Source organism: Pseudophryne corroboree, chromosome 12 (genome assembly GCF_028390025.1).
Source record: "Pseudophryne corroboree isolate aPseCor3 chromosome 12, aPseCor3.hap2, whole genome shotgun sequence".
In the NCBI taxonomy this organism is placed as follows: Eukaryota; Metazoa; Chordata; class Amphibia; order Anura; family Myobatrachidae; genus Pseudophryne; species Pseudophryne corroboree.
The window spans coordinates 168,742,624-168,769,184 of NC_086455.1; the positions used below are offsets into that span (position 1 = coordinate 168,742,624).

Here is a 26,561-nt window from a genome sequence, read left to right on the forward strand (position 1 = left end):
GTGCCTATCCTTAACCATCCCCTTCCAAAGCCTAACCCTGACCCTCCCCAAGTGCCTAACCTTAACCATCCCCTTCCAAAGCCTAACCCTCCCTACGTGCCTAACCTTAACCATCCCCTTCCAAAGCCTAACCCTGACCCTCCCCAAGTGCCTAACCTTAACCATCCCCTTCCAAAGCCTAACCTTAACCCTCCCCAAGTGCCTAACCTCAACCATCCCCTTCCAAAGCCTAACCCTCCCCAAGTGCCAACCTTAACCATCCCCTTCCAAAGCCTAACCCTCCCCAAGTGCCTAACCTTAACCATCCCCTTCCAAAGCCTAACCCTAACCCTCTCCAAGTGCCTAACCTTAACCATCCTCTTCCAAAGCCTAACCCTGACCCTCCCCAAGTGCCTAACCTTAACCATTCCCTTCCAAAGCCTAACCCTGACCCTCCCCAAGTGCCTAACCTTAACCATTCCCTTCCAAAGCCTAACCCTGACCCTCCCCAAGTGCCTAACCTTAACCATTCCCTTCCAAAGCCTTACCCTCCCCAAGTGCCTAACCATAACACCTAACACTAACCCTAAAAATAATAGAAAATCACGTGTCGACTATTTTTGTGTCAACCAAGCATGTTGACCTTTTGACCCCGTCTCCCTATTAACTGTCGACCTCTTGACTGTCTGTTGACAGTAAAGTAAATCTGATTACCGCACCTTTTGCATAATATAGGTTACATCCTCAGTTGTCTTTGCACCCTTTTAATGTCCGTTCTATTATCTCATCCTACAACACATAGGGGTCTATGGGGCAGATGTATTAACCTGGAGACGGCATAAGGAAGTGATAAACCAGTGATAAGTGCAAGGTGATACACGCACCAGCCAATCAGCTCCTAACTGTTAATTTACATATTGGAGCTGATTGGCTGGTGCATGTATCACCTTGCATTTATCACTGGTTTATCACTTCCTTATGCCTTCTCCAGGTTAATACATCTGCCCCAATGTACTAAGCCTTGGAGAGAAAGAAAGTAGACGGAGATAAAGTACCAGCCAATCAGCCCCTAACGGTCATGTCACAGGCTGTGTTTGAAAAATTACGGGAGCGGATTGGTTGGTACTTTATCTCCCTCCAAACTTTGATACATCTCCCCCTTTAGTCTTGTTCCTGGCTGTAATACAGGGTGACGTAACATACACTGAGCTCTCTGCATCTCGCTGCATTCTATAGAGCCCCGTACTAGGAATGTGAGCAACACACCTCCCTCCTTTCCCCACATGCAGGGCGGAGGGAAGCTGCTATTGTGCTCAGTGCCAGCCCGGCTGTACAGTAAGTGTCACACGCACATCTGACACGGGATACCCAGGGCCCTGACGTCCAAGCTTTCCCACTGTACAAGAAGTCGCCATGGGGCTGTGGTGTCTGCTAGCTGACGCTGCTGGTCTGCTCCTGCTTCTGGCTGTCGTCTGTTTCCTCCTGTATTGTGGCTACATCCACTACATCCATATGAAGTATGACCACATTCCCGGACCCCCCAGAGACAGGTAAGAGCCCCTCTGCATTGTGTGGGATTATCCCACCTGTGCTGGGGCGTCAGGTGTCTGAATGTTGTATCAGTAACGTATAGCTGGCTCTGCTGCACTGTACTTACCAGATATAGAAAACTGTAACACACGTGCAGAAGAGCGTTCATATAATATACAGTCAGGAGCGCATTATGATACACATATAGGGCAGTATTCAATTGAAGTCGGATCGTTTCTGACGGAAAGGATCCCACAGTTCTATTCAATCTGAGGCCAAATCCGACAGGTTTTGGCCGTTTTCGACAATGTCAATCCGACTTTTTTAAAAGTCGTATAGACTTTGTCGACAACAAGACTAAAACCTGTCGGATTTGGCCGGTAATCCGACAAAACACGTGGATCCGCGGCTAATCTGCCGATCCATGTGCTTTCCAATAAGTCGGAAAAACAGCAGCCCCACTGAATGGCAGTTCCGACTTCAATTGAATACTGCCCATAGCATAGACACACACAAGTGGGGGTTCAGTATGTTTGACCGACAGATGGGATGCCAGCGGTCGCAGTACCAACGCCAGCATCCCGATGTTGAAATCCCAACAGGGGTGAGGTAAGTATGTTACCCCTTCCCTCCTAACACTACCTTCCTGCAGCCTAACCCTAACTTCCCCCCTTAGTGCCTAACCGTAACATCCCCCCCCTTCCCCGCAGCCTATCCCTGACCTCCCACCTTAGTGCCTGACCGTAACACCCCCCCCCTTCCCCGCAGCCTAACCCTAACTTCCCCCCTTAGTGCCTAACCGTAACACCCCCCCCTTCCCCGCAGCCTATCCCTGACCTCCCACCTTAGTGCCTGACCGTAACACCCCCCCCTTCCCTGCAGCCTAACCCTAACTTCCCCCCTTAGTGCCTAACCGTGACACCCCCCCTTCCCTGCAGCCTAACCCTAACCTCCCCCCTTAGTGCATAAACCTAACCCCCCCTTCCAACAGCCTAATCCTAAGCTCCGCCTGGTAGTGCCTAACCGTAACCCCCCCTCCCGCAACCTAACCCTACCCCCCCTGGGCGGTGCCTAAACCTAACCCTCCTTCCCCAGGCCCTAACCTTAACCTGCCCTCTATACTTACGGTCGGGATTCCGGCGTCGGTCTCCTGACCCTGCAGAAATTCTGCCGTTGACATTGTGACGGGTGTCAGGATTCCGGCGTTGGTATTCCGACCGCTGGGATCCCAGCAGCCGGCATCTTAACCGCATCCCCACACCATGGAGTATTTATTAAAGTATATTTGTGGTATATACCTTAAAAACAAGTGTTTTCGGGGGGAATTTCCAAATATTATGGACCCGCAGGATGTAAGATGGAGAGACCGCAGCAGATATCTGCCGTATTCCCTCCACTTCCAACATCAGCCGCAGCCTCCATAGATGATAGATGAAGATGGTGTTAGTCTATGGGCCGCCTTTAGCTCTTATTACTATCAGTACGTTGTGCACGTGGTAATCAGGAAGGAAATGTTAGACGCACAGCATGGGATGTACTAAGTAACATCCCGCCACTTCTCGTCCTTGTTGGCGAGATCCCTCTTCACAACCCTGGAACTCTTTCCCATAGAAACGAGTGGGGGTGAGTGCAGGATCCAATTGAATCTCTCTCAGTGGGAAATGTTAAGTGAAGCCAGATTTTTGGGAACCTCCCGGTTGTTCTGGGTGGATCAGTAGCGCCGAGAAGGGGGGAGAGAAATTACTAATAACCCAGGCCCATGTCTGATGGAGGGGCCCAGGTCCCCCCTTCCTTACCTGGAGGCAGCAGCTGCAACTTTTCCCCTCAGCGTGTGCTGGGCTTCAGTGTAGCCTGGAAAGGCACTAAAAATAAAATAAAATTCTGAGGGTGTATGGCCACGCCTCCTGTGAGTAGGCCACGCCCCCTGAAAAGTCCCTGGGCCCGGCCAGGCTCTCTATTGCCCTGGGGAGGGTAGGCAAGTATGCACTGTGAGGAGCACTGCCATGCAGGGTAATGAGGAGGTGAATATGGAGAGGCGATGTATAAACATTTGCTCTCTAGGAAACCTCTCATCCCCAAGCATTGCAGGTGAAAGGACTCAGCCCGCAGGCTGTGTGTGTATGAGTCGGTCACACACCACCATGACTCATTGTGACTGGCTTGTTACAGCGTAGAAAGGAGCCAGACAGGTGTATCTGTACAGGTAAATGTGTATACGGAAGGTGACCTTCAGGGGTAAAGCAAGTTTATCTATTCAGGTTCATTCTAGACATTGTATTGCATGTGTAACACTAATCCTTGTGGCTGCAGCAGTTGCCAAACCTGAAATGCTTCATATGTTGCTATTATGCAGCTTTATGTGACAGCTTTACCTATGGGAAGGCCGTCTCTCCGGCCAATACAGTGAGCACTGGGCTGTATATTTATACACAGAGGTAAGAGACCCGTGGGCCTCTCCAGCTGTTGTAGAGCTACAAGTCTCGGTATGCCTGCAAGCCATAGACTGGGGGTAGCGTAAGCCACCTGTGGCACTTCAGCTGCAGTGGAACTACACATCCCAGCATGCACTGCCACCTGTGTTACTATTAGAGCACGTGGCAGGGTATGCTGGGATACGTAGTTCCACAGCTGCTGGAGTGCTACAGGTTGTCTTCCCCTACCACGGACTATAACGTATAGTTCCACTGTAGCCAGAGAGCCACAAGTCGCACCTGCCTGCTGTAAAATGACTGCATATTCATGAGGGGTGGTGATGATATCCCGCCAGAATACCTGCAGCGCGCGCAGTGCAAAGCGTTCCACTCTATGGGTGTCCACGAGTGGGAATAGCTGTGGCGAGCACTGTCTGCATTCCCGGTTGTCTGGATTTTAGCATCGGGATCCTGAACGCCACGATCCCGAAAGCCGGGATATTAACTACATCCCGTTCATGGTGATGGTAACGCTATCCCGGCAGACGGAATGCCGGCTGTCGATATTACCCCCTCTCTGCAAACCTTCATGAATTACCGGTCATGGTACAACTAGCCATTTCCTTCCCATTAGCTTAATTATCCTGCTTTTATACTCTACATTATTATTATAATATTGTATTTGTAATCCCCTGCATGGGTTCTCTAGCACCGTACACAGGGGAAGGAGCCGCCTTTACACCCGGAATATTCACGGACCCCTGTGTTTTGATTCTAATTCATCATCGTGTTTTGGTTCGGATTTGGACTTTCTTTTGGTTTAAAATCGATGATCATTGATAAAAATCTATAAAACGGCTAAAATTATTTATTTATTTTCAATCCAAACACCGAAATTCGGATTTAAAATCCAAATTCAGAACCACAGGAAGATTCATATCGAGACTCGGATCGGATCAGATCTCCTCCAGGGATCCGGACTGGGTTTAGTTTCGGTCCGGATCCACAAAATTTGGGTGGATTTGGATTTCCGGAGAACCGACTGCTCATCTCTAGGATATTCCCGGGCTTGCAGCTTGACCCAGGTCTCCGCTATATGTGAGCAGACTAGCCCCTGGTAGGATGTCCTTGTTCCGCGTCCGTGCATGGTACCAGGGATATGACCAGGACCGACCCAGGTCGTCTGTAGTGTGAACAGTAGAACCCGGGATTTTAGACCCGGATTGCACTGAAAATACTTGATTGCCTGTTTGGGGTGCTTGTCTCATCTGCAGGTGCCAGGGCACAGCCATGCTGAATGCCAGTGCAATATGGGCTCATTGTGAACGGGTTTGGGAATTTCCCTGGTCTAAGGTGTAGAGTGGTCTCTTGCTAATACCCCTTTTACACCGAAATCCCGGGTCTGACCGAGGATTTGGAACACGGTTTCAAGCCGGGTCAGACGCGGGACTCCCCCCATTTACACTGCAGTGCCGATCCGAGATATTCCCGGATCGGCACCGTTTACACTGCACCCGGGTGCAGTGTCTTGTGGGCCGGCGCTTAGAGATGATGTCATCTCCAAGCGCCGGCCCACACTGCAGATCGGGACTCCGGAGTGTCTCACCGGGGGCAAGCGCAGCAATCTGGAAGCTGCTGTGCTGCCACCAGCCTCCGGCGCTTCCAGGCTCCAGACATGGCGCTGCTGTCTGCATAGACAGTGTGCGCCGTGACCCCCAGCCTCCTGACCGCCCGCAGGACACTGCGGTACGGGAGGTTTGCCATGCTGTAAATGGGTGCCGGGTCAGCTGACCCGGCTTACCCATTTACACCGCCTCCTTCCCGGGTCTTACCCGTGTCCAACCCTGCGTACAAGCCGGGTTGGATTCCCGGGAAAGTGGACCCGGGGGTTTAGGAGAAGGACCCTTTTACACCACCTGCAGTCCCGGGATTTTGCGCGCTCCCGTGCAAAATCCCAGGATATTTCAGGTGGTGTAAAAGGGGTATTGACACAGGTTGCAGCCGTGTTCATAATCACGGATCAGAGCTGTGTTGGAGCCCTCATGCCTGAAAGGGGTGTGATAAAGACAAAGTCAAACTTACAGAAATACATAATTACATTGGGGGTCATTCCGAGTTGATCGCTCGCTAGCAACTTTTTGCAGCGCTGCGATCAGGTTAAATCTCTGCAAAATTGCGCATGCGTATGCACCGCAATGCGCAGGCGCGTCGTACGGGTACAAAGAGGATCGGTGCTGGGTGATGGATTTAACGAAGAATTCATTTGCACAGCCGATCGCAAGGTGATTGGCAGAAAGAGGGCTTTTATGGGTGTCAACTGACCGTTTTCTGGGAGTGTTTGGGAAAACGCAGGCGTGTCCAAGCGTTTGCAGTGCGGGTGTTTGATGTCCATTCCGGCACCAAAAAGACTGAAGTGATCGCAGCGGCTGAGTAAGTCCAGAGCTACTCAGAAAGTGCACAAAACTTTTTTGTGCTGTCGACTGCAAAAGCGTTCGCACACTTGCAAAGCGAAAATACACTCCCCTATAGGCGGCGACTATCTGATTGCAGCGCTGCATAAAGTTGCTAGCGAGCGATCAACTCGGAATGAGGGCCATTGTGCAGACTGTATACCTATGTACAGAACAGAGGGGAGAGGACCTGCGATAAAAAAAAAACATTCAGTAAATTGAATGCACTTTAAGGGTGGAACCAATGCCGACCCCGGCATCGCAACTGCTTGGAATCCCGATAGGAGCAGTGGAGGTAAGTATCCCTAATCCTAACTCTCCCCCTAACCCCAACCCTCCCTCCCCGCAGTCTAAGCCTAACCTCCCCGGTATACTTAAGGTCGGCATTCTTGCTGTCGGGATTCCGGCACCTGCATTCTGAGTGCCGGGACCCCAACTACATCCCGGAACATAGATCACCCAGATGCTATGTGCAGAATCTCCATCAGAGTTTGACCTACAATGTATGTGATTAAGCGTGTAAGTCCGAAGCCACTAATTGGCCGTAGGACCTGGACAGCCGGGTCCAGGAGTTCTGCATCCAATGACACAGACCCTAGTCTCGCGGCTCCCCGCTCCACCCCCCAAACGCCACAGCGTGTGGGGGTCAAACATGCAGCTAAGAGGAGGCTGAAAGCAATATTGGATTTGTACGTAAATCATCAGGTTTCTGTCATTATTAAATGAATACTGAATTGAAACCTATAAAACCGATTCACACCTAACACGGTTCTTGAGCAAAATCTGAATCCTGACCTATAAAATGTGCTGTCAGCCATAAGAGGCCATTGGGTGAATGACTTGGAGACGACGGGGAGTTGTCCCTGAGCTCAGTGCCTGATAAGTGTGTATGGTTATATTTTACCTGCATCGCTCAGTCTCACAATAAAAGAAAACGATCATTAATATCTACATTTTGATTTATTTTGCAGCTTTCTGTTTGGACACTCACCTACAATAATCAAGATAATGAAGAATAATCTGATCATCTATGATAAATTCTTGGAATGGTAAGTTGTTACTGTAAGCATTCTGGGGGACATTTACTAAGCAGTGATAAGAGTGGAGAAGTTGTCCCATCAATCAATCAGCAGCTCTGTATAATTTTATAGTATGCAAATTATAAATGGTACTTCAGTGCTGATTGGTTGTCATGGGCAACTTCTCCACTGACTCACTTCTCCGCTCTTATCACTGCTTAGTAAATGTCCCCCTAAGTCCCAGATTTATCAAGCTTTGGAGAGTGATAAATTGCACTGTGTTAAAGTACCAACCAATCAGCTCCTGTCATTTTTCAAACACAGCCTGTAAGATGACAGTTAGGAGCTGATTGGTGGTACTTTATCACCGTGTAACTTATCACTCTCCAAGGCTTGATAAATTTGGGCCTATTAAACATCGGTGTTGAGTTCTAGCGGGGGATACTTATCACCGTAGCACTTCAGCATTACTCCGGTGCGGAGACAGCTGCTAAGTAAAGCGTCTGTCCCCACAATCAGTAACACTGTTACTATAGTAGCAGCGTTATTTATTATCCCGGTTGCTGAGATCCCTCTTCACACCTCGGAACTCTTTCCCATAGAAAGCGGAGCTCAGGGAACAAGCGCCATCTTCAGAAATGTGATCTGTGTTTTATCTTTGGTATATTCAGCTACACAGTCAAGTCACATTATTATGACCGTCAGCTGATAGAGTAACCGCCGTGTGCAGCGCGGACAGCCGCTAGACGGGCTGAACTGTTGTTTTTTAGATGCGGATCTGGTAGCCCCCAGGTTCAGATTTACGGTGAGCTGCTCCGCTGTAGCGCGTCGGTCAGCCCTCATGCACCTTCGTAGCCGACGTTCACCTCTCACATCAATAGGACGTGGTGTTCCGCAGTTTTCACGTCGGTTATTCGCAACGGTGCCATTTGTCCAGTCACCATACACCTTCACCACAGCAGCACGCGGACAGGTCACACACTGCGCTGTATCAGAAATACTGTCACCCTATCCGCAAAAGCCGATCACCATTGATAAATCGCCCCTTTTACCCATGACCGCAACGAGTGATAAGTGTGCAGACGGCCTATCACACCTTATATACCCACCAAGCCAGCGCACGTCACGTGACGTTCTAGTGAATGGGACGCGTCTATGTCATGGGCGTGTGCCCAGGCACAGACAGAGCCACGTCTAGCGTGGCTCCATCTGTACCTCATAAGCGACACACTGCCGACATATGTAGGAGGTGGTCATAATAATGTGACTCGGCCGCGTATAACTCTGTAACTTCACTATAAGTATGGACAGGGACAATGTATAAAAAGTTGCAGACCAAACAACAATACTTTACATGCAGCTACCGTAGCTTTCACTCCCAATAGCACATTTCAGTGTTTCCCTAAAAACGTATAATAATTAGTCTGCAACATTTTTATTCAACCCTTGGCTCCCTAGCCATTGTTGGACTACAAGTCCAAGTATGTACGGCCAGGGAGGGCTTGTTAGGACTAAAGCGTACATACACGCACACGTATGTGGTTATTAGGAGGGTCATATAAAGCCACATGTATTTTCTGTTCTTCTGACATATTAGTAATGCTCAGCATTTCTTTCCTAGGGTGGAGAAGTACGGTCCGGTGATCCGCATTAATGGGTTCCACAATGTGCTGATCCTAGTTATTAGTCCAGAAGGAGTGAAGGTAGGCGCCTAAACACTTGTCCATACAGCAAGGTATAATTCAGGTGTTATATGAATGTAGTTGTCCTGTATGCAAGACTCTTACTTGGGTGAACCCTCAGCCTCATATATTAGAAATGGTTTGGAGAAATAGTTACAAGGGGTTGGAGGAGGAAGACTGTGGCCTTTGCAGCAGCTACCACCTCTGCTGTTCCACGTGGAACCATTGAGAACGTCACGTGGAACCACTGAGAATTGTACCATGCACCTCCTGAAAAGCTGAGCAACAATCTCTGCAATAAGTGAAAACTGTAGGTACTTTCTATCCCCTATCCCAGGCCTGGCCAACTTGTGGCTCTCCACTGTTGTGAACCTACACATCCCATCATGCCTTGCCACAGTTTTAGCACTCCCTAATAGCAAAACGGTGGCAGAGCATGCTGGGACTTGTAGTTTCACAACAGCTGGAGAGCCACAGGTTGGCCAGGCCTGCCTTCCTAATTCCCACAATATTACATTAATACCTACTATTATACTGTAATAGCACTACCAACTCTCTGACCTCTGACCCATGATGGAAGGGGTTTTACAGTAGTCTAGGTGTACTTCAGAAGCTACTCTGAATGGACAGCAGGTGGCGCACTGTCTTAAGCTGTAGACCAGCGGTTCCTAAACTTTTTTTTTTTTTTAATTACGGTGCCCTAGAGCAGAGGTTCTCAAACTCGGTCCTCAGGACCCCACACAGTGCATATTTTGCAGGTAACCCAGCAGGTGCACAGGTGTATTAATTACTCACTGACACATTTTAAAAGGTCCACAGGTGGAGCTAATTATTTCACTTGCGATTCTGTGAGGAGACCTGCAAAACATGCACCGTGTGGGCCCACGAGGACCGAGTTTGAGAACCTCTGCCCTAGAGCATCAGAATTTTTTGCACATCACCCCTAGGCCAAAATTTTCTTATTGAAAATTGTAGAAAGAAATATTATATTAAGTACATTGTTTTTATATATCATCCTTAGGATCAGTTATTATGTGGTGAGGGACAAGATTTCTTTCTGTTTGTCCACATATTTTATGACTGGCAGCCACCAGCGCTGGTTTGGCCTATTACATTGACTATAAATAATTTAAATTGGTCCTGGACCACCAACCCAGGGCACCCCTGCAAGTGTCCCGAGGCACCACAGTCAGCCATGGCACACAGTGTGAGAACCATTGCTGTAGTCTGTCTTTGTTGTTACAGTGTACTTTTTTGGAAATCTTATTTGTGAATCCTCCATGTTGTGTTACCGTAAAGTTAATCCTAAAATCTATTCTTTCATGTTGATGCTTGAAAAAAGAAGCATATTCTGCACCAGAGAGAACTAGATTGGGTATTTGTGGGAGGGGCTGCAACTGCGATTAATTACATAACAGAGCAGAATATTACTAATAATTTGATGCAGATTACCGAGAATTCTCTAAGAAGCTATAAAATAATTAGTAGCGTGTTACTGGCACAGTGTATCCCTGCGCAAATCAGCCAGAGTGATAGGACGTTACTCTGCTCAGTCTTTCTGCCTATAACTGGCAGTATAGAGTCCACTTCCTGTCACCAGCGTAATTAGAGAACTGGTACGCAATATCCAGCTGTGAAAAGCGCTGGTGTGCACCAGTTCAGGAACTGTAGTGTAGTCCCAGTAAAATAAGGAATACAATGTTACGACTAAGAAAAGAAAAGAAAACACATTTGCAAGTATTCAAAAAAATATGCTCCCTAATCTAGAGATCCTAATAGTATAGTATGTACAGGTTGAGTATCCCATATCCAAATATTCCGAAATACGGAATATTCCGAAATACGGACTTTTTTGAGTAAGACGGAGATAGTGAAACCTTTGTTTTTTGATGGCTCAATGTACACAAACTTTGTTTAATACACAAAGTTATAAAAATATAGTATTAAATGACCTTCAGGCTGTGTGTATAAGGTGTATATGAAACATAAATGAATTGTGTGAATGTACACTCACTTTGTCTAATGCACAAAGTTATTAAAAATATTGGCTAAAATTAACTTCAGGCTGTGTGTATAAGGTGTATATGTAACATAAATGCATTATGTGCTTAGACTTGGGTCCCATCACCATGATATCTCATTATGGTATACAATTGTTCCAAAATACGGAAAAATCCAATATCCAAAATACCTCTGGTCCCAAGCATTTTGGATAAGGGATACTCAACCTGTATATATAATAATAATAATAATAATAATAATAATAATAACATTGAAACATGCTTTTATGTCCAGTAAATCCAGTTCTCATGACATTACAAATGATTGCATAATTCCTACTCACCAATACTTTTGTCTCTTATTTTGCAGTTTACAAATTTTTCTTAATTCACAGGAATTCTTGATGTCACCAAAATACTCCAAGGACCGCTTCTACGATCGCATTGGCACCATGTTTGGAGTAAGGTATGAAGGGTTTACTGACATATATCAATCCTGGCTGGTTTAAATCTATCGATCGTTTCACTTATAATGCCACCAAAAAATTATTTAATTAATAATAAAAATTCTAAGCCAAGTTTGCCCAAAAATGTATATTTAAGCATTTCTTTAAGTTTGTTGATCAGAGAAGTCATCATTACTCTATACACCAGTGGCAGCATCTCCTCTGTCCACCCTAACCACCGCCAAACCACGCCCACTCTGAGTGACATCATATCCCTGTGCCACCAGTCAGTACACTATTGGGTCTTGCTGGACTGTTGGCAGGTATGCTGGACTGTTGGTGGGCATGCTGGACTATTGGCAGGTATGCTGGACTGTTGGCGGGTATGCTGGACTGTTGGCGGGTATGCTGGACTGTTGGCGGGTATGCTGGACTGTTGGCGGGTATGCTGGACTGTTGGCAATTAGCAGGTATGCTGGACTGTTGGCAGGTATGCTGGACTGTTGGCAATTATCAGGTATGCTGGACTGTTGGCAGGTATGCTGGACTGTTGGCAATTAGCAGGTATGCTGGACTGTTGGCAGGCATGCTGGACTATTGTCAGGTGTGCTGGACTGTTGGCAATTAGCAGGTATGCTGGACTGTTGGCAGGTATGCTGGACTGTTGGCAGGTATGCTGGACTTTTGGCAGGCATGCTGGACTATTGGCAGGTATGCTGAACTGTTGGCAATTAGCAGGTATGCTGGACTGTTGGCAGGTATGCTGGACTGTTGACAGGTATGCTGGACTGTTGGCAGGTATGTTGAACTGTTGGCAGGTATGCTGGACTGTTGGCAGTTGGCAGGTATGTTTGTCTGTTGGCGGGTATGTTGGACTATTGGCGGGCATGCTGGAATGTTGGCGGGTATGCTGGACTGTTGGCGGGGCATGTTGGACTGTTGGCGGGCATGCTGGACTGTTGGCGAGTATGCTGGACTGTTGGCGGGCATGGTGGACTGTTGGCGGGTACGCTGGACTGTTGGCGGTTACGCTGGACTGTTGGCGTTTACGCTGGACTGTTGGCAAGTGTAATTATTCCCATGTAGCGTGGTTCTGCCTCTGTGATATCACAAGTACCTGGGAAATTTGTGGGCTGCCCTGCTGGGACTATTGGTTCAGCCAACTACATTTCTGCTCCTGTCTGAGACTGTTTCAGAATTCCCCGTGTCTGCGGCTCTAGCGGTCATGTGACATCCATGCAATGATTATCTGCCACAATAGAACGTTCATATACCAGTCAGCATCAAAGTAACAGTATTGTATGAAAGATGATGCCAGTTCACTGCCTGGCAAAATCTCTGATCACTCACCCCGCTCATCACTATAGGGACCAGGGCGTAACGTGTAGGCACATTGGGCAGCTGCCCAGGACCCCGCAATTCTAGGGGTCTCCGAGCGGGGTCCAGTGGTGGTCACACAATCAGGGAAGTGAGGCTGCATTCTCTACCTGCTTCCAGCCTGCAGCCAGACAGTGAATGCTGATTGGTGGCTGGCTGGAACTATCCACCAATCAGAGTGTTGATAGTCATTCAGTGTATGGAATGATCGATCTGCCAATGTATAATAATGAACCCCAACATCTTTTATACTAGTTCTCTCGCAGGCTCTGTTTTACACCTGTATCTCTTTTATTTCTGGATTCCGCTTTCCAGATTCTTGGGAAACGGTTTAGTGACGGATCGGGACTATGATCATTGGCACAAACAGAGGCGGATTATGGATCCAGCATTCAGCAGAACGTAAGTGCAGGACTCTTGGCAGTAGCTACGATCTGGCTCCAGCAGGACCAGAGGTGAGTGTGGGCCGGCAGTACACGGTTGTGTTCCTTCTGATGCCCCCCTGAGCCTCCCACCCATTCCTGTCTCACCTCCCTCCTTCTGTTCTCATGAGAGCAGAGTTGGGTCTACTTCTGAGAATACACCGGACTGGTCGTGGGGCATAACTATGGGGTTGACCCTACCCATCCTGAAGTTACTGCTCTTATACTAGCGTTAGCATATAGTCGTAGCTACAGCAATAAAGAAGTCACAGAATCAGCCCCTATGACCGGGTTCATAGTGAGGACAACCTATGATAAACAGTAGTGCCATATAACCCCAGTTTACGCTTTCACACCCTCTGGTCTCGCCGCTGGTGACTAAGAAGAGCTACATCTTATTTTATACAGTTTATTAAGAACCAACCTTGAACCACATCATTTCTAAACCTTACTAGGGGCCTTAAAAAGTGTTATATACTAAAGAAGGGAAACAAAACCCCAACTTAAAAAAGGAGATTCCAACTGAAGAGTTCGGTTACAGTAACAATTCCTTAGTCAGGTATGAATAAAAAAGTTCATTTTTTATTTGTAGAACTCAATAGTGTTTCACCTCAGCTAATTTGCTTATTTTACTTTTTAAAACAATACAATACAGAGTTATTATATATGGTATAACATACATAATGTAGATTATAAGTATCAATCTGCAAGGAGTTCTGATACCATATATGCCTCAGGCTGTAGGCGCAGCACATGTATACAGAAATCCAAGTTAACTTCTAATACCTATAATAAATTACCAAAAGGGGAGCGTTATTCCTTATAATGCACAAGTTATAATACACAATCTGAGTTTACCTATTATAAGTGTTGATGTCAAAACTCACCTATTATTCTGATGACATCAGAACCCACTCTTTATATAGCATCACTCGTGTTTTATATACTTCATCTCTTCCCTTCCAGCTACCTGATTGGCTTAATGGAAACCTTTAATGAGAAGGCGGAGGATCTGGTGGGTAAACTGGATGAAGTGGCAGATGGGAAAAGTCAGGTTGGGATGCACCGGATGCTGAGCGGAGTCACACTGGACGTAATAGCGAAGGTGACCCTGATAGAGCCATAAGACATTATTCGTCTGGTGAACACCACGCAATGAGGTGTATCTATAGGATTCCATATCTCCAGCAACTGATACAAAATCTGTATTAGTGTTTTACAGTTTGCCCAAACACTTAAAATATACTATAAAGCCCCATACACCGCAACCCCTCCCCCCACCCAAAAAAAGAAAAAAAAAACACTTTACAGTCTTACTAAATATAGGTACTTGGATCTTCCAGATTGGATTTGATCATAAAGTGTCAAAAGTCCGTCACCTAGGACAGTGGTTCTTAATTTCCCACCTTGGACACATGTATTTGCATAGGCAGGGACCATATCTGACCCCATCGCAGTTCCAGTGGAGGAAGAGCATCCCTTCAATAGCAAAGTAGTTCTTCGTCACGATATGTAAGCGATCCATTAGGAAATCTGGTTGGGGACTATGGTAATCCGGATTGTCAATATTTAATGCCTTGCACATTCAGTCCTTCCTCTTGTGGAATATACGTATACTATAAACGTATACTTATAAAAACTGGAACGTCCATGGTCACCAAAATGCAGTTGTCTGTTAGTAGTTGTAGTTGTTACAATATTAGTAGAAATTAGTATAGCTTGGAATCTTGCATACACAAGGTTATAAGACCTGGTCAATCAGCTGGGCCAGGGGTTGCGTTGAGACATTTTTGGTCAGCCATGAGGTTTTATGAAGCTTTGGTACATTTTGAGTAATAAGTAGATATATGCTCAATTCGGAACGGGCACTGTCAAAAAAGCAGCTTGTTCCTTTGTAAACAGTTTGTTGCCATATTGAATAAGTTCATCAATTTCTTTTTGAAATTATATGTAGGATTATGATCAAGAAGTTTGTATGTCTTTGTGCATCCAATTGGATCAATGTTTTGATTGACCTTCCATCACAGAATGCATCTAATGATAATCTATTTTATATGGATTAATTTGCTGTGTTGGTATTTTTTTTTTTTCCCGTATAAATCTTGTAGACGTAAAGTACATCCCATTTTGTATTGTTCCATTTCACTCAAAGGATGAAAAATGTGTTGTTGAGACTAATGATAATCCGCTTTGTAATGCCTTGGTTTCAATGTCCGTGAGGACGTGGCTTGATAAATGTAGACTGGGTTCTCTTGCCTGTCCCTGTTTTTTGGTTACACCGTCTGTTCCATCTTGGAATTACCCCCGGCTGATTTGGCCTGGGTTGTGGTTCCTAACAAACGGGCCGGATTGTGAGATTGATGACCTGCATCAATTAAAACGCTGAAGGGTGATGGACTCTTCACATGGTCTTGCGGCGGGTCTGTGTCTTCTTTTTTTTAACAGTAACGTCTGCGTGGTTGTCGTTTATTATAATTGTGTTTGTTTTTATTGGTGCCGGTCGGCCATCAATACGCATGATGTCCTGCGTAATCTTTGCGCACTTTATGAAGTTTATCTTGTTTGAAGGCTATTAATTCTGATTCATGATTTTTTTTAGTTTGGTGTGCCAGTCCGCAAACTGTTCAGAGGGACTGGTTTTAGAAATCTGGGCACTACGACAGATTTGCACTAGGGGTTTTGTGTGGCATAATGTGTACTAGGGGCCCTACAGTGTGTTTAACACATTTGTGGTACTGGTAGTATTTACATATTTTACTTTTTAATTAGATTGCCAGCATAACCTATTACCTATTTCATTGGTAGGTGATCCAATAATTTAGTTGCCCTGTGTCCCGCACACACCTTTATCCGGCCCTGCTCCTCTTACAATGCCAGTTGCATAGACATCCCCGCGATGCAGTTTATGTAGGCGCAGCAGGGCCAATTTAGGGTCACTTTGCAGTGTTTGAGCTTGGTAAGCGCACAATATAACATGCTGCTTCCTGGGGTCTTATAATTTATCTACACGTCAGGCGGGTCTGTCCACGTAAATGCATAATATGTCTTTCTACAATAGAATAATACCATTTTATTTTACTTGTGACATTAACGTGTACATGGCAGTTTTATTAATGCGCCTTTATATGGTGAGCCCGAATGTTCACAGTTAATGCATTCACCGTTCCCTGCAGTAAATGGAACATACAAACAATCCTACTTAACAATATTCACTCCTGATTGGCTCATTAGCTGGTAGACATGGCAGTGGAAACCTCCATTAATGTTGTGTGTTATCCATCTCCTGTTGTGTGTAGGTGGCCTTTGGGATGGATCTGAATTCGCTTCACGACGATCAGACACCGTTTCCTCGCGCTGTTTCAGTGGTGATGAGCGGTATGGTGGAAACGAGGAACCCTTTGTCAAAGGTTTGTTTTACATTGAAAGTTTTCCATCAATGTTGGAATCCGTATATTGATTTAAATGCAAGATTAGCAATGTTAGGCCCCGATTTATCAAGCCTAGGAGGGTGATAAATAGAAGTGATAAAGTACAAACCAATCAGCTCCTAGCTATCATGTTACAGGCTGTGCTTGAAAAATGACAGTTAGGAGATGATTGGTTGGTGCTTTATCACCGTGTAATTTATCACTCTCCAAGGCTTGATAGATCTGGGCGTTAAATTGAATAAGTTCTAAAGGCTTTTGCAAATTTTGCCCACTTATTGGCTGGACACAGAGACAGTGTTGCACACTAAGGGGGTAATTCAGACCTGAGCGATTTTTGCAGCCCTGCGATAAGATAGTTGCCGCCTACAGGGGGAGTGTGCAAGTGTGCGATCGCATGTGTAGCCGAGCTGCACAAACAGATTTTGTGCAGTCTCTGCGCAGCCCAGGACTTACTCAGCCGCTGCGATCACATCAGCCTGTCCAGGACTGGATTTTACGTTTTTCCAAACACTCCCAGAAAACGGTCAGTTGCCACCCACAAACGCCTTCTTCCTGTCAATCTCCTTGCGATAGCCCGTGCGAATGGATCCTTTGCACAAACCCGTCACTGACTGGCGATCCGCTTTGCAGCTGTCTGTCATGCTTGCGCACTGTCGTGCATACGCATGCGCAGTTCGGAGCTGATCACAGAGCAGCGATCAGGTCTGAATTACCCCCCAATACGCATCTACCCTTTCTTCAGTGTTCTCGCCATATAAAAATGCACCCTGCCTCTTAAAAAAGAAGGGGGGGGGGGATCTCTGCTACAGAGCCCGTCACAGTAACGTAAGTGCAGCACAACTCTCATTGTGGCGGTCAGACCACTGGAGTAGGATAGTGCCGGATACCATGTAAAATAAAAGGCGGGTGGAGCGCCAATGAAATGAATTCTGGAGAGAACACAGATAGAGAAAGTTGCATGTAATAATTGACGTGAGCAAAACAGGGTCGTCACGTGATAGCGGGCAGGGCGCAACCAGGGAGGACTGCTGGATATAACCGCTGCTGTACATGTACCTTATAGTTTAATCCCAGAAAATTGACCCTTATCAGAGACGTGCAAGATAACATCAGACTTCTCAGGAAAACCGGCAGAGAGTGTATTGATAAAAGGATGAAGGCGATTCAGGATGGAGAAGACATCCCAACGGACATCCTGACGCAGATCCTCAAAGGGGCAGGTACATTAATCCAAGCTACTCCTGGAGGGGAGGCTTAAGGGACAAGAAACTGAGGGGGACATTTACTAAGCAGTGATAAGAGCAGAGAAGTGAGCCAGTGGAGAAGTTGCCCATGGCAACCATCAGCACTGAAGTAACATCTATAATTTGCATACTATAAAATGATACGGAGCTGCTGATTGGTTGATGGGGAAATATCTCCACTGGCTCACTTATCCGCTCTTATCACTGCTTAGTAAATGTCCCCCTGAATCAGGTGACCATACCGCCTGACTGAGATGTACTCCGCTGCCCTGGCAATACTGGTAAGAGAGAACTTACAGCTTTTGTTGGGCAACTTCCAGATACTTCACTAGAGGTTCTAGAGCACAGGTTCTCAAACTCGGTCCTCAGGACCCCACACAGTGCATGTTTTGCGGGTCTACTCACAGAATCGCAAGTGAAATAATTAACTCCACCTGCGGACCTTTTAAAATGTGTCAGTGAGTAATTAATACACCTGTGCACCTGCTGGGTTACCTGCAAAACATGCACTGTGTGGGGTCCTGAGGACCGAGTTTGAGAACCACTGTTCTAGAGCAATGGTTCCCAACCTCGGTCCTCAAGTACCCCCAACAGTGCATGTTTTCCAGGCCACCTAGCACTTGAACAGGTGTACACATTACTCACTGACACATTTTAAAAGACCCACAGGTGGAGCAAATTATTTCACTTGCAATCCTGTGAGGAGACCTGGAAAACATGAACTGTTGGGGGTACTTGAGGACCGCGGTCGGGAACCACTGGTCTAAAGAAACTTAAAGTTAAAATTTTGGATTTCAGTTTCATTAATATTTAAGAAATAAAACCCCCCCATAAAAATAGATAAAGTCAGGGACGTGCAGTCAGGGGAGGCAGTGCCTCCCCTGTCATTAAAGGGATTAAAAGAATACAGAGAAGATACTTATGACATGTTCTGTGTCATAAGTATCTTCTTATACCTTATAGTAACCTATTAAACCTAATCTGACTGTTTTAGCATTAAAAAAACGATTGCGGAGGCACCTTGAACGGTGCCTCTCGCTACTAATTGTAAATGGCCGGAAGCAGGGGGCGGGCAGGGGCGTGGCCGTGCAGAGGGCTGTAAAAGCACATTAAAAAAAGCATTAGAAGCGGCATTTATAGAGGTGCAGCAGGGACGTGCTTTCAGCCCATGAAAGCACGCCCCTGTCATAGTGATTGGGCAGCAGCAGCAGCAGATGCAGCAGCAGCACTGACAGTGACCTGCATGCGGCTGTCACCGTCAGTGCTGCTGTTACAGGGAGAGAGGAGAGAGCTAGTGCCCCTTGGCAGTGTCTTCTTCTGCAGTCAGTGTCAGTGCATGGAAGTGTTTAGTTTACAGTTACACACACTGTCACTCACATCACTGCTTTATTCTCGATGTCCACTGTCCAGGTCTTTCAGTAACTTATTAGCGCCACAATCGCGGCGCTGCTAAGTTAATGAAAGCCCTGAACACATGAACAACAGTCAGACTCCGTACAGTACATTCATTTCTTCCCCACTCCAATTTCAACTTTTTTTTATTTTTATTAATTCCCCACTGCACGGTGCACATATCTAGTTTGTATACATTTGCCTGCTCATCACGTTTGATGAGCAGGCACATTGATTGTGGTGCTGAACCCGGCGGGCGGCGTGGCTTGAGCGGCAGAGACGAGCAGCGGGACTTATGCGGTGGCGAAGCCGGGAGTTATGCGGCGGCGGGCGGCCGCGGCAGAGCTTGTGTGGCGGAGGCGGGACTTCAGCGGCGGCGGGACTTCACTGCGGCGGCGAGCGTCAGTCAGGACTTCACTGCGGCGGGCGGCGGGACTTCTGCGGCGGGCGGCGGAACTCAGCGGGCATTTTGGCTGCAGTTCTGGATCATGGATCCAGTCCCTGCAGCCATTAAGGCAATATGGTTGAGGGCTTTGCCACTAACAAAAATGGCGCTGCTGTGCAAAGCCATTTTTGGAATCCAAGATGGCCACCACGAGCCAATCACGGCTCGCCGCGTCATCGCCCCCAGGAACAGAGGATTAACTCCACATACTTCCAAAACATCTATAGTTGCCGGAATCTCCCATGAGCATAAGGTGGTCAATTAGGCTTCCACGGCTGCCTGCGACTATACCCACTGCGCATCTGACGCAGAATCAGCCTTCGTCATTTGTTGTTCTTCATAATCCCCTCCTCTTTTATTATAATAGTTCCCCCTGCCTGTATTTCTCCAGCCATAGCTGCAGGCCTGCAGTCAGAACACTTCCCAAACTGACGGATAAATAGACAGATTTTCATAATTAGACCTGATTTAATGTCCCCCCCTGGCAGCATGGTAGCATGATGGTTAACATTGCTGCCGCACATCAGTGGGGCCATGGTATTAATTCCGATAAGACCAAATGGGTGTGGAGTTTATATGTTCTCATGTTTGCATTGGTTTCCTGCATGCTTCAGATTTATTCTCAAAGTCCAAAAACATACTGGTAGGTTATTTGACCTCTAAGAAACATAAATCCAGGAGGGTGTATATGTGTGGTAGATGGTAACCTCTTATGGGATTGGAAATGATTAAATATTCTCTATGAAGCGCTGTGTAATATGCAGGCGCTTTGTTAATAAATAAAATATGTCAGCCTGAACTCTAAACATTTCTTGTCTTGTACTAATATGTCAGCCAGTCCAGTATACAACATTGTAAGCCTCATCTCATTTCCCTTTATTGTGTCTCTGCAGAGCTGGAAGATGGCTGCAATATGGAGGATTTAATAGACAACTTTGTCACTTTCTTCATTGCGGGTTAGTAATTATTTTATTACAACCCAGAAAACGTATAAACGCATGCGTCCAAGCGATCACGTTACTTCGCTGTTCTTTGTTTACCAATGGTTTACCTTTCAGGCCAAGAAACGACGGCCAATCAGTTATCATTCGCTGTGATGGAATTAGCGCGGAACCCTGAGATACTGTCAAAGTGAGTTCAGCCTCATGCAGGGAAAACCGCCTTTATAGCGTCGTGTCTTTATCGTGTTTCTCCCCGACCCACACACAGTGACATATTTATGAAAGGGTGAAATGCACTATTGCCGGTGAAAAATGAGTTTTTGGCAGCAATAAGTATAATTTTCACCTCATCTATTTTGTTTTGGTAATAGGACAGGTATTACAACAGTACCAGATAAATAGGCTTCCATGTAGAATCAGAGCCAGATTAACAATAGGGCGGATGGCACTACAGCTCCAGGCCTCCACATAAAAATAGGCCCATCATCTTGAGAGCACGAGTTCTATTTTACTCACACAGTAATGCAATTCTGTTATTTTTATGTATTAGGAAGACATTGTGGCTGATAGTGTGGAGGTGTATTTATCTTTTATTCTGCACTTTAGCCTAAAACTTCTAGAATAACCGATATTCTGGGAATATTTGAAATATTTCAGGGCCCAGTGTGAAGTGGATGAAGTTATAGGTTCCAAGAGAGACATTGAATATGAAGATCTCGGGAAGCTTCAGTACTTGTCCCAGGTACTCACGGCAACATAACGATGACACAATGGGGGTAATTCAGACCTAATCGCCGGGCAGCGATTTTTGCAGTCCTGCGATCATAGTCGCCGCCTACAGGGGAGTGTATTTTCGATGTGCAAAGTGTGCGATCACATGTGTAGCAGAGCTGTACAAACTGATCTTGTGCAGGCTCTGCCCAGCACAGGACTTACTCAGCCGCTGCGATCACTTCAGCCTGTCCGGGGCCGGAGCTGACGTCAGGAACACTCCCTTCCAACGCTTGAGCCCGCCTGCGTTTTCGTTTTTCCAAACACTCCCTGAAAACGGTCAGTTGCCACCCACAAACGCCCTCTTCCTGTCAATCTCCTTGCAAACGCCCGTGCAATCAGATCCTTCGCACAAACCAATCGCTGACCTGCGATCCCCGTTGCTGCGGTCCGTCGCACCTGCGCACTGCGGTGCATACACATGCGCAGTTCAGGCCTGATCGCCCACTGTGCGAAAACGCACAGGAACGATCAGGTCTGAATTACCCCCAATGGCTCTATTATCTAAAAAAAACAGCCCTACTCCATTATGTATTTAGCAGAGTTTCCACACTAAACAAATAATTTTCGCAGCACAGCGGTCAGGTGAAAAAACTTAATTTCTGCGCATGCGTATGCTCCGCAATGCGCACGCGCGACGTACGGGCACAAATCCCGTTGTGGTTGTGCTCAGGTTCTAGAGAAGTTTTTCTTCGCACTGGCGGCCACAAGAAGATTGACAGGAAGGGGGAGTTTCTGGGTGTCAACTGACTGTTTTCACGGAGTGTTTGCAAAAACGCAGGCGTGTCTGAAAAAACGCAGGCGTGTCTGAAAAAACGCAGGCGAGGCTGGCCGTTCGCTGGGCGGGTGTATGACGTCAAATACGGACACAAATAGGCTGAAGTGATCGCAAGCGCCGAGTAGGTTCAGAGCTACTCACAAACTGTTTTTGCAGAGCTCGGCTGCACATGCGTTCACACTTCTGCTAAGCTAAAATACACTCCCCCAGTGGGCGGCGGCATAGCGATTGCATGGCTGCTAACAACTGCTAGCGAGCGATCAACTCTGAATGACCACCATTGGCCCCATCAGGAAAAAATAAAACTCATTGGCCCCACAGGTAAAAAAGAAAAAATGCATATTGTAATTTTCCCAGTCCCTCGCCGCAGACTGACCTTCCTGAAGTACTGGCTGACATGGTTGGCTCAGACTTAGATGTAATTAGAGTCATATTTTGTAACAGACAAGACTCATCTGAGCGATTTCTCCTCTAGGTCCTAAAGGAAACCCTACGGTTATACCCAACAGCACCTGGCACATCAAGGGCACTAGAAGAGGAAATGGTCATCGATGGAGTCAGGATTCCACCAATGACTACTCTGATGGTATGCCTGGAACTACGCATCAGGGATATATTACTAGGATTAGCATTACCTACGTAATCATGGCAATAACACAATACAGTATAAAGGTGCGATGTGGATCTGTCATCGATGTTTTATTAATTCCCATTTTGTGACGCACGGGATTCAATAAAAGCGCTATTCTTGGCTAATCGCATACAGACTGATTCCCTGTGGGGTATATGTATCAAGTCTTGGAAACAGATAAACTACCAGCCAATCAGCCCCTAACTGCCATGTTACAGGCTGTGCTTGAGAAATTAGGGGCAGATGTATTAACCTGGAGAAGGCATAAGGAAGGGATAAACCAGTGATAAGTGCAAGGTGATAAACGCACCAGCCAATCAGCTCCTATTAATTTGCATATTGGAGCCGACTGGCTGGTGCGTTTATCACCTTGCGCTTATCTCTGGTTTATCACTTCCTTATGCCTTCTCCAGGCTTAATACATCTGCCCTTTAGTTAGGAGCTGACTGGTTGGTACTTTATCTCTCTCCGATGCTTGGTACATCTCCCCCACAGCATGATAGTGTGAAGTCTGCTGACAATACAGTTGCCTGCTGCCCCATCATCGGGGGAGGAATGTGGACTTGCTGGGCGCCATGTAGCAACACTTAGCCCAGCAATTCTGACCCTCCCTGTAGGAGCCCCACACGCATTTTGTCATTCTTTTACAAACGCAATCCATCGCCATGTCTGGTAATTTGTCCTCTTTGTAGTTTAACTCGTACATCATGGGGAGGATGGAGCAGTTTTATCCGGATCCCCTCGTCTTCAACCCAGACAGATTCCACCCCGATGTTCCCAAGTAAGTTACATTCTGTAACAATGGTGTCATCAGCGGCCAACGTTCCAATGTTGCGTATTACCGTGTAGCATGTGTTCTCTGTTTTACACCAACAGGCCTGCGTATACCTATTTCCCATTTTCTCTTGGGCCGCGGTCTTGCATTGGACAAGTGTTTGCTCAGGTAAGTTTATGCCAAGCCTATAATAATGGGAACAGCAGATCTAATTAGAGGCATAGCCAGAACTTTGTTGGCCCCATAGCAACATTTTTACGGGGGCCCCATCCCAATGGTTCTAGGGAGACAGCTCTCCGCAGCGGTTGTTAATGCTATGTCCCATAATAGCGCCTTAGTTAATGTATTGCCCCAGAGTATTACCCTAGTTAATGGTTTTTCCCTAGAGTATTGCCCTAGTTCTCGCTATGTCACATTGTATGGCTGCCAGTACACATTATGCAACACAGTACCCCCAATTCACATTATGCCATACAGTGCCCCCAGTTCATATTATGCCACACTAGTCTCTCCACTTCATACTGGACCATATTACAGTGCGCCAGTTCATACTGTATTACGTAACATTATAATGCCCTACAGTTCCTTTTATACCATACTACAATGAGCAGGTCCAGGGGTGCAACTAGATATATTGTAGGCCCCAAGGCAAATGTGTGTTAGGGCCCCTTATGTACCACCCAATGATGAACACATTTAACGCTCCCTGCACCTATGGTAGCTATGTCCTTGGCTTTAATCACCTTACGAATGTGTGTAATGTCCCTGTGGTATCATTAGTTTTTAAGGACATGTTTATTAAAGGGCCATGTTCCTGAGGGTCAGGCTTGCCTTGGAAAAGGCATTATGTGTATAGCGACATGGTACCCTGGCTCTCTATGGGTTACACATCCCACAGGAAGCAGACAATAGCGAAGATACAACAATACCGTTATTAAATGTTAAACCAATAATAACCGTATGAACTGCTACTAAATAAATACATATATCTAAGGGCCTGTGTCACAGATCACACAACCTGCAATGGGATTTCAGGGTAACGCTGAACAGCATATTTTACCTTCATGGTCCACATCTGAAAATTTCAGTTTGCTGAAACCAAGTGACACCGACCTGTTTTACGTGAAGTTCCACAGGTCCAACCTGACACGGCCTCCCATGTAAATGTGTGCATTATCCCTGTACAGATGGAGGCCAAGGTGGTGATGGCAAAACTCCTGCAGAGGTTGGAGTTTGAGCTGGTGGAAGGACAGAGCTTCAAGATTTTGGATACGGGGACTCTGCGTCCCTTGGACGGCGTGATCTGCAGGCTGAGACCCCGGACAGGAAAGAAATAGACTATCACGTTACCTGCTACAAAAGTGGCGTCAGGTCACAAGCGGAGTGCTTCCTGCGTGGCACAGAGCCCCAGGGCGACTGGTCTGTCCTTTTGATAGACGAGAAGTCATTTTTGACATTTAAACATTTTAGCTTTTTGTTAGCAATATATTAAATTTCTCTTGGTATAATGACATTTTCTTTTCTTCTTCATTTAATGAGACAAAGCAACGTTGGTGGTCATTCCGAATTGTTCGCTAGCTGCATTCGGTCGCTGTGCAGTGATGAGGCAAAAAAACGGCACTTCTGCCCATATGGCGCACTTTGGACGTGCAAAGTAATATTACAATGAATGATGTAGTTTCACACAGGGTCTAGCGATGCTTTTCAGTCGCGCTGGTGGCCGCAGAGTGATTGACATGAAGTTGGCGTTTCTGGGTGTCAACAACCGTTTTCAGGGAGTGTTCAAAAAAATGCAGGTGTGCCAGGAAAAACGCAGGCGTGGCTGGCCGAACGCAGGGCGTGTTTGTGACATCAAAACAGGAACTGAACAGTCTGAAGTCATCGCAAGCGCTGAGTAGGTTTTGAGCTACTCTAAAACTGCACAAAAAAACTTTGCCGCCGCTCTGCGATCCTTTCGTTCGCACTTCTGCTAAGCTAAAATACACTCCCAGTGGGAGGCGGCTTAGCGTTTGCATGGCTTCTAAAAACTGCTAGCGAGCGAACAACTCGGAATGACCACCATTGTCGGCTGCCTCACAGCTGTGTGTTGTGGGAAGATCACTTCGCTTATCTCAAAATATCTCCCAACCCGACCTCTTCGGATCTTCACAAGATCTGTGCCTCTCATCCACACTCATTACTCGCTCCCACTTACGATTGCAGGACTTTCATCAAGCTGCACACACTCTGTGGAATGCCCTCCCACGTACAATAAGACTCTCCTCTAGTCTCCAAACCTTCAAGCATTCCCTGAAAACTCACCTCTTCAGGCAAGCCTATCAAATTCCAGAACCGCTCACATAACCTTCATAAACCTTCCAAAATTGCTTCCACACATATCCTCACGTCTCTTCTCAACCTTCCTCTCAACCCCGGTTCATCATTGCTGTATGACCATATCATACAGCCCACCAAGAACCTTTGCAATCTGTTGGACAGCTATTCAAAAGATAGCACCTATCCTTGTGTATCCATGCCTATTTCCCTATAGAGTGTAAGCTTGCGAGCAGGGCCCTCCTACCTCTGTCTGTTTGTTATTACCCAGTTTTTTTATGTCATTGTTTTGTTATATCATTATTTACAATTGTAAAGCGCAACGGAATTTGCTGCGCTATATAAGAAACTGTTAATAAATAAAATTATACATAATAAGATTCTTCTTTTCCACTTTAAATACATCACGTTGTACACAGACTATATCAGCCACTCACATCACTCTCTGCCCCATAGGAGCTTGCAATCTACATTCCATACCACAGACACTTATACACGCTCTATTTTTTCGGTCAGCAGCTAGTTAG

The 26,561-nt window shown here is 46.4% G+C and overlaps 1 protein-coding gene across 2 annotated transcripts in view; it reads left to right on the top strand.

Moving 5' to 3' along the window:
* Positions 1-25,232, top strand: part of LOC134981216 (cholesterol 24-hydroxylase-like) — a 28,846-nt gene extending 3,614 nt beyond the window's left edge. For both annotated transcript variants that reach the window (XM_063948470.1, XM_063948469.1), the window contains 15 exons: positions 1,269-1,529; positions 7,342-7,419; positions 9,011-9,092; positions 11,467-11,537; positions 13,210-13,296; positions 14,283-14,421; positions 16,613-16,723; positions 17,808-17,964; positions 20,719-20,781; positions 20,884-20,956; positions 21,424-21,508; positions 22,791-22,901; positions 23,639-23,727; positions 23,823-23,889; positions 24,909-25,232. In XM_063948470.1, coding sequence (XP_063804540.1) covers positions 1,393-1,529; positions 7,342-7,419; positions 9,011-9,092; positions 11,467-11,537; positions 13,210-13,296; positions 14,283-14,421; positions 16,613-16,723; positions 17,808-17,964; positions 20,719-20,781; positions 20,884-20,956; positions 21,424-21,508; positions 22,791-22,901; positions 23,639-23,727; positions 23,823-23,889; positions 24,909-25,058 — 1,500 coding nt within the window. In that variant the 5' untranslated portion in view covers positions 1,269-1,392 and the 3' untranslated portion in view covers positions 25,059-25,232. The remainder of the gene's footprint in view (positions 1-1,268; positions 1,530-7,341; positions 7,420-9,010; positions 9,093-11,466; positions 11,538-13,209; positions 13,297-14,282; positions 14,422-16,612; positions 16,724-17,807; positions 17,965-20,718; positions 20,782-20,883; positions 20,957-21,423; positions 21,509-22,790; positions 22,902-23,638; positions 23,728-23,822; positions 23,890-24,908) is intronic.
* The last annotated feature ends 1,329 nt before the right edge of the window (positions 25,233-26,561 follow it).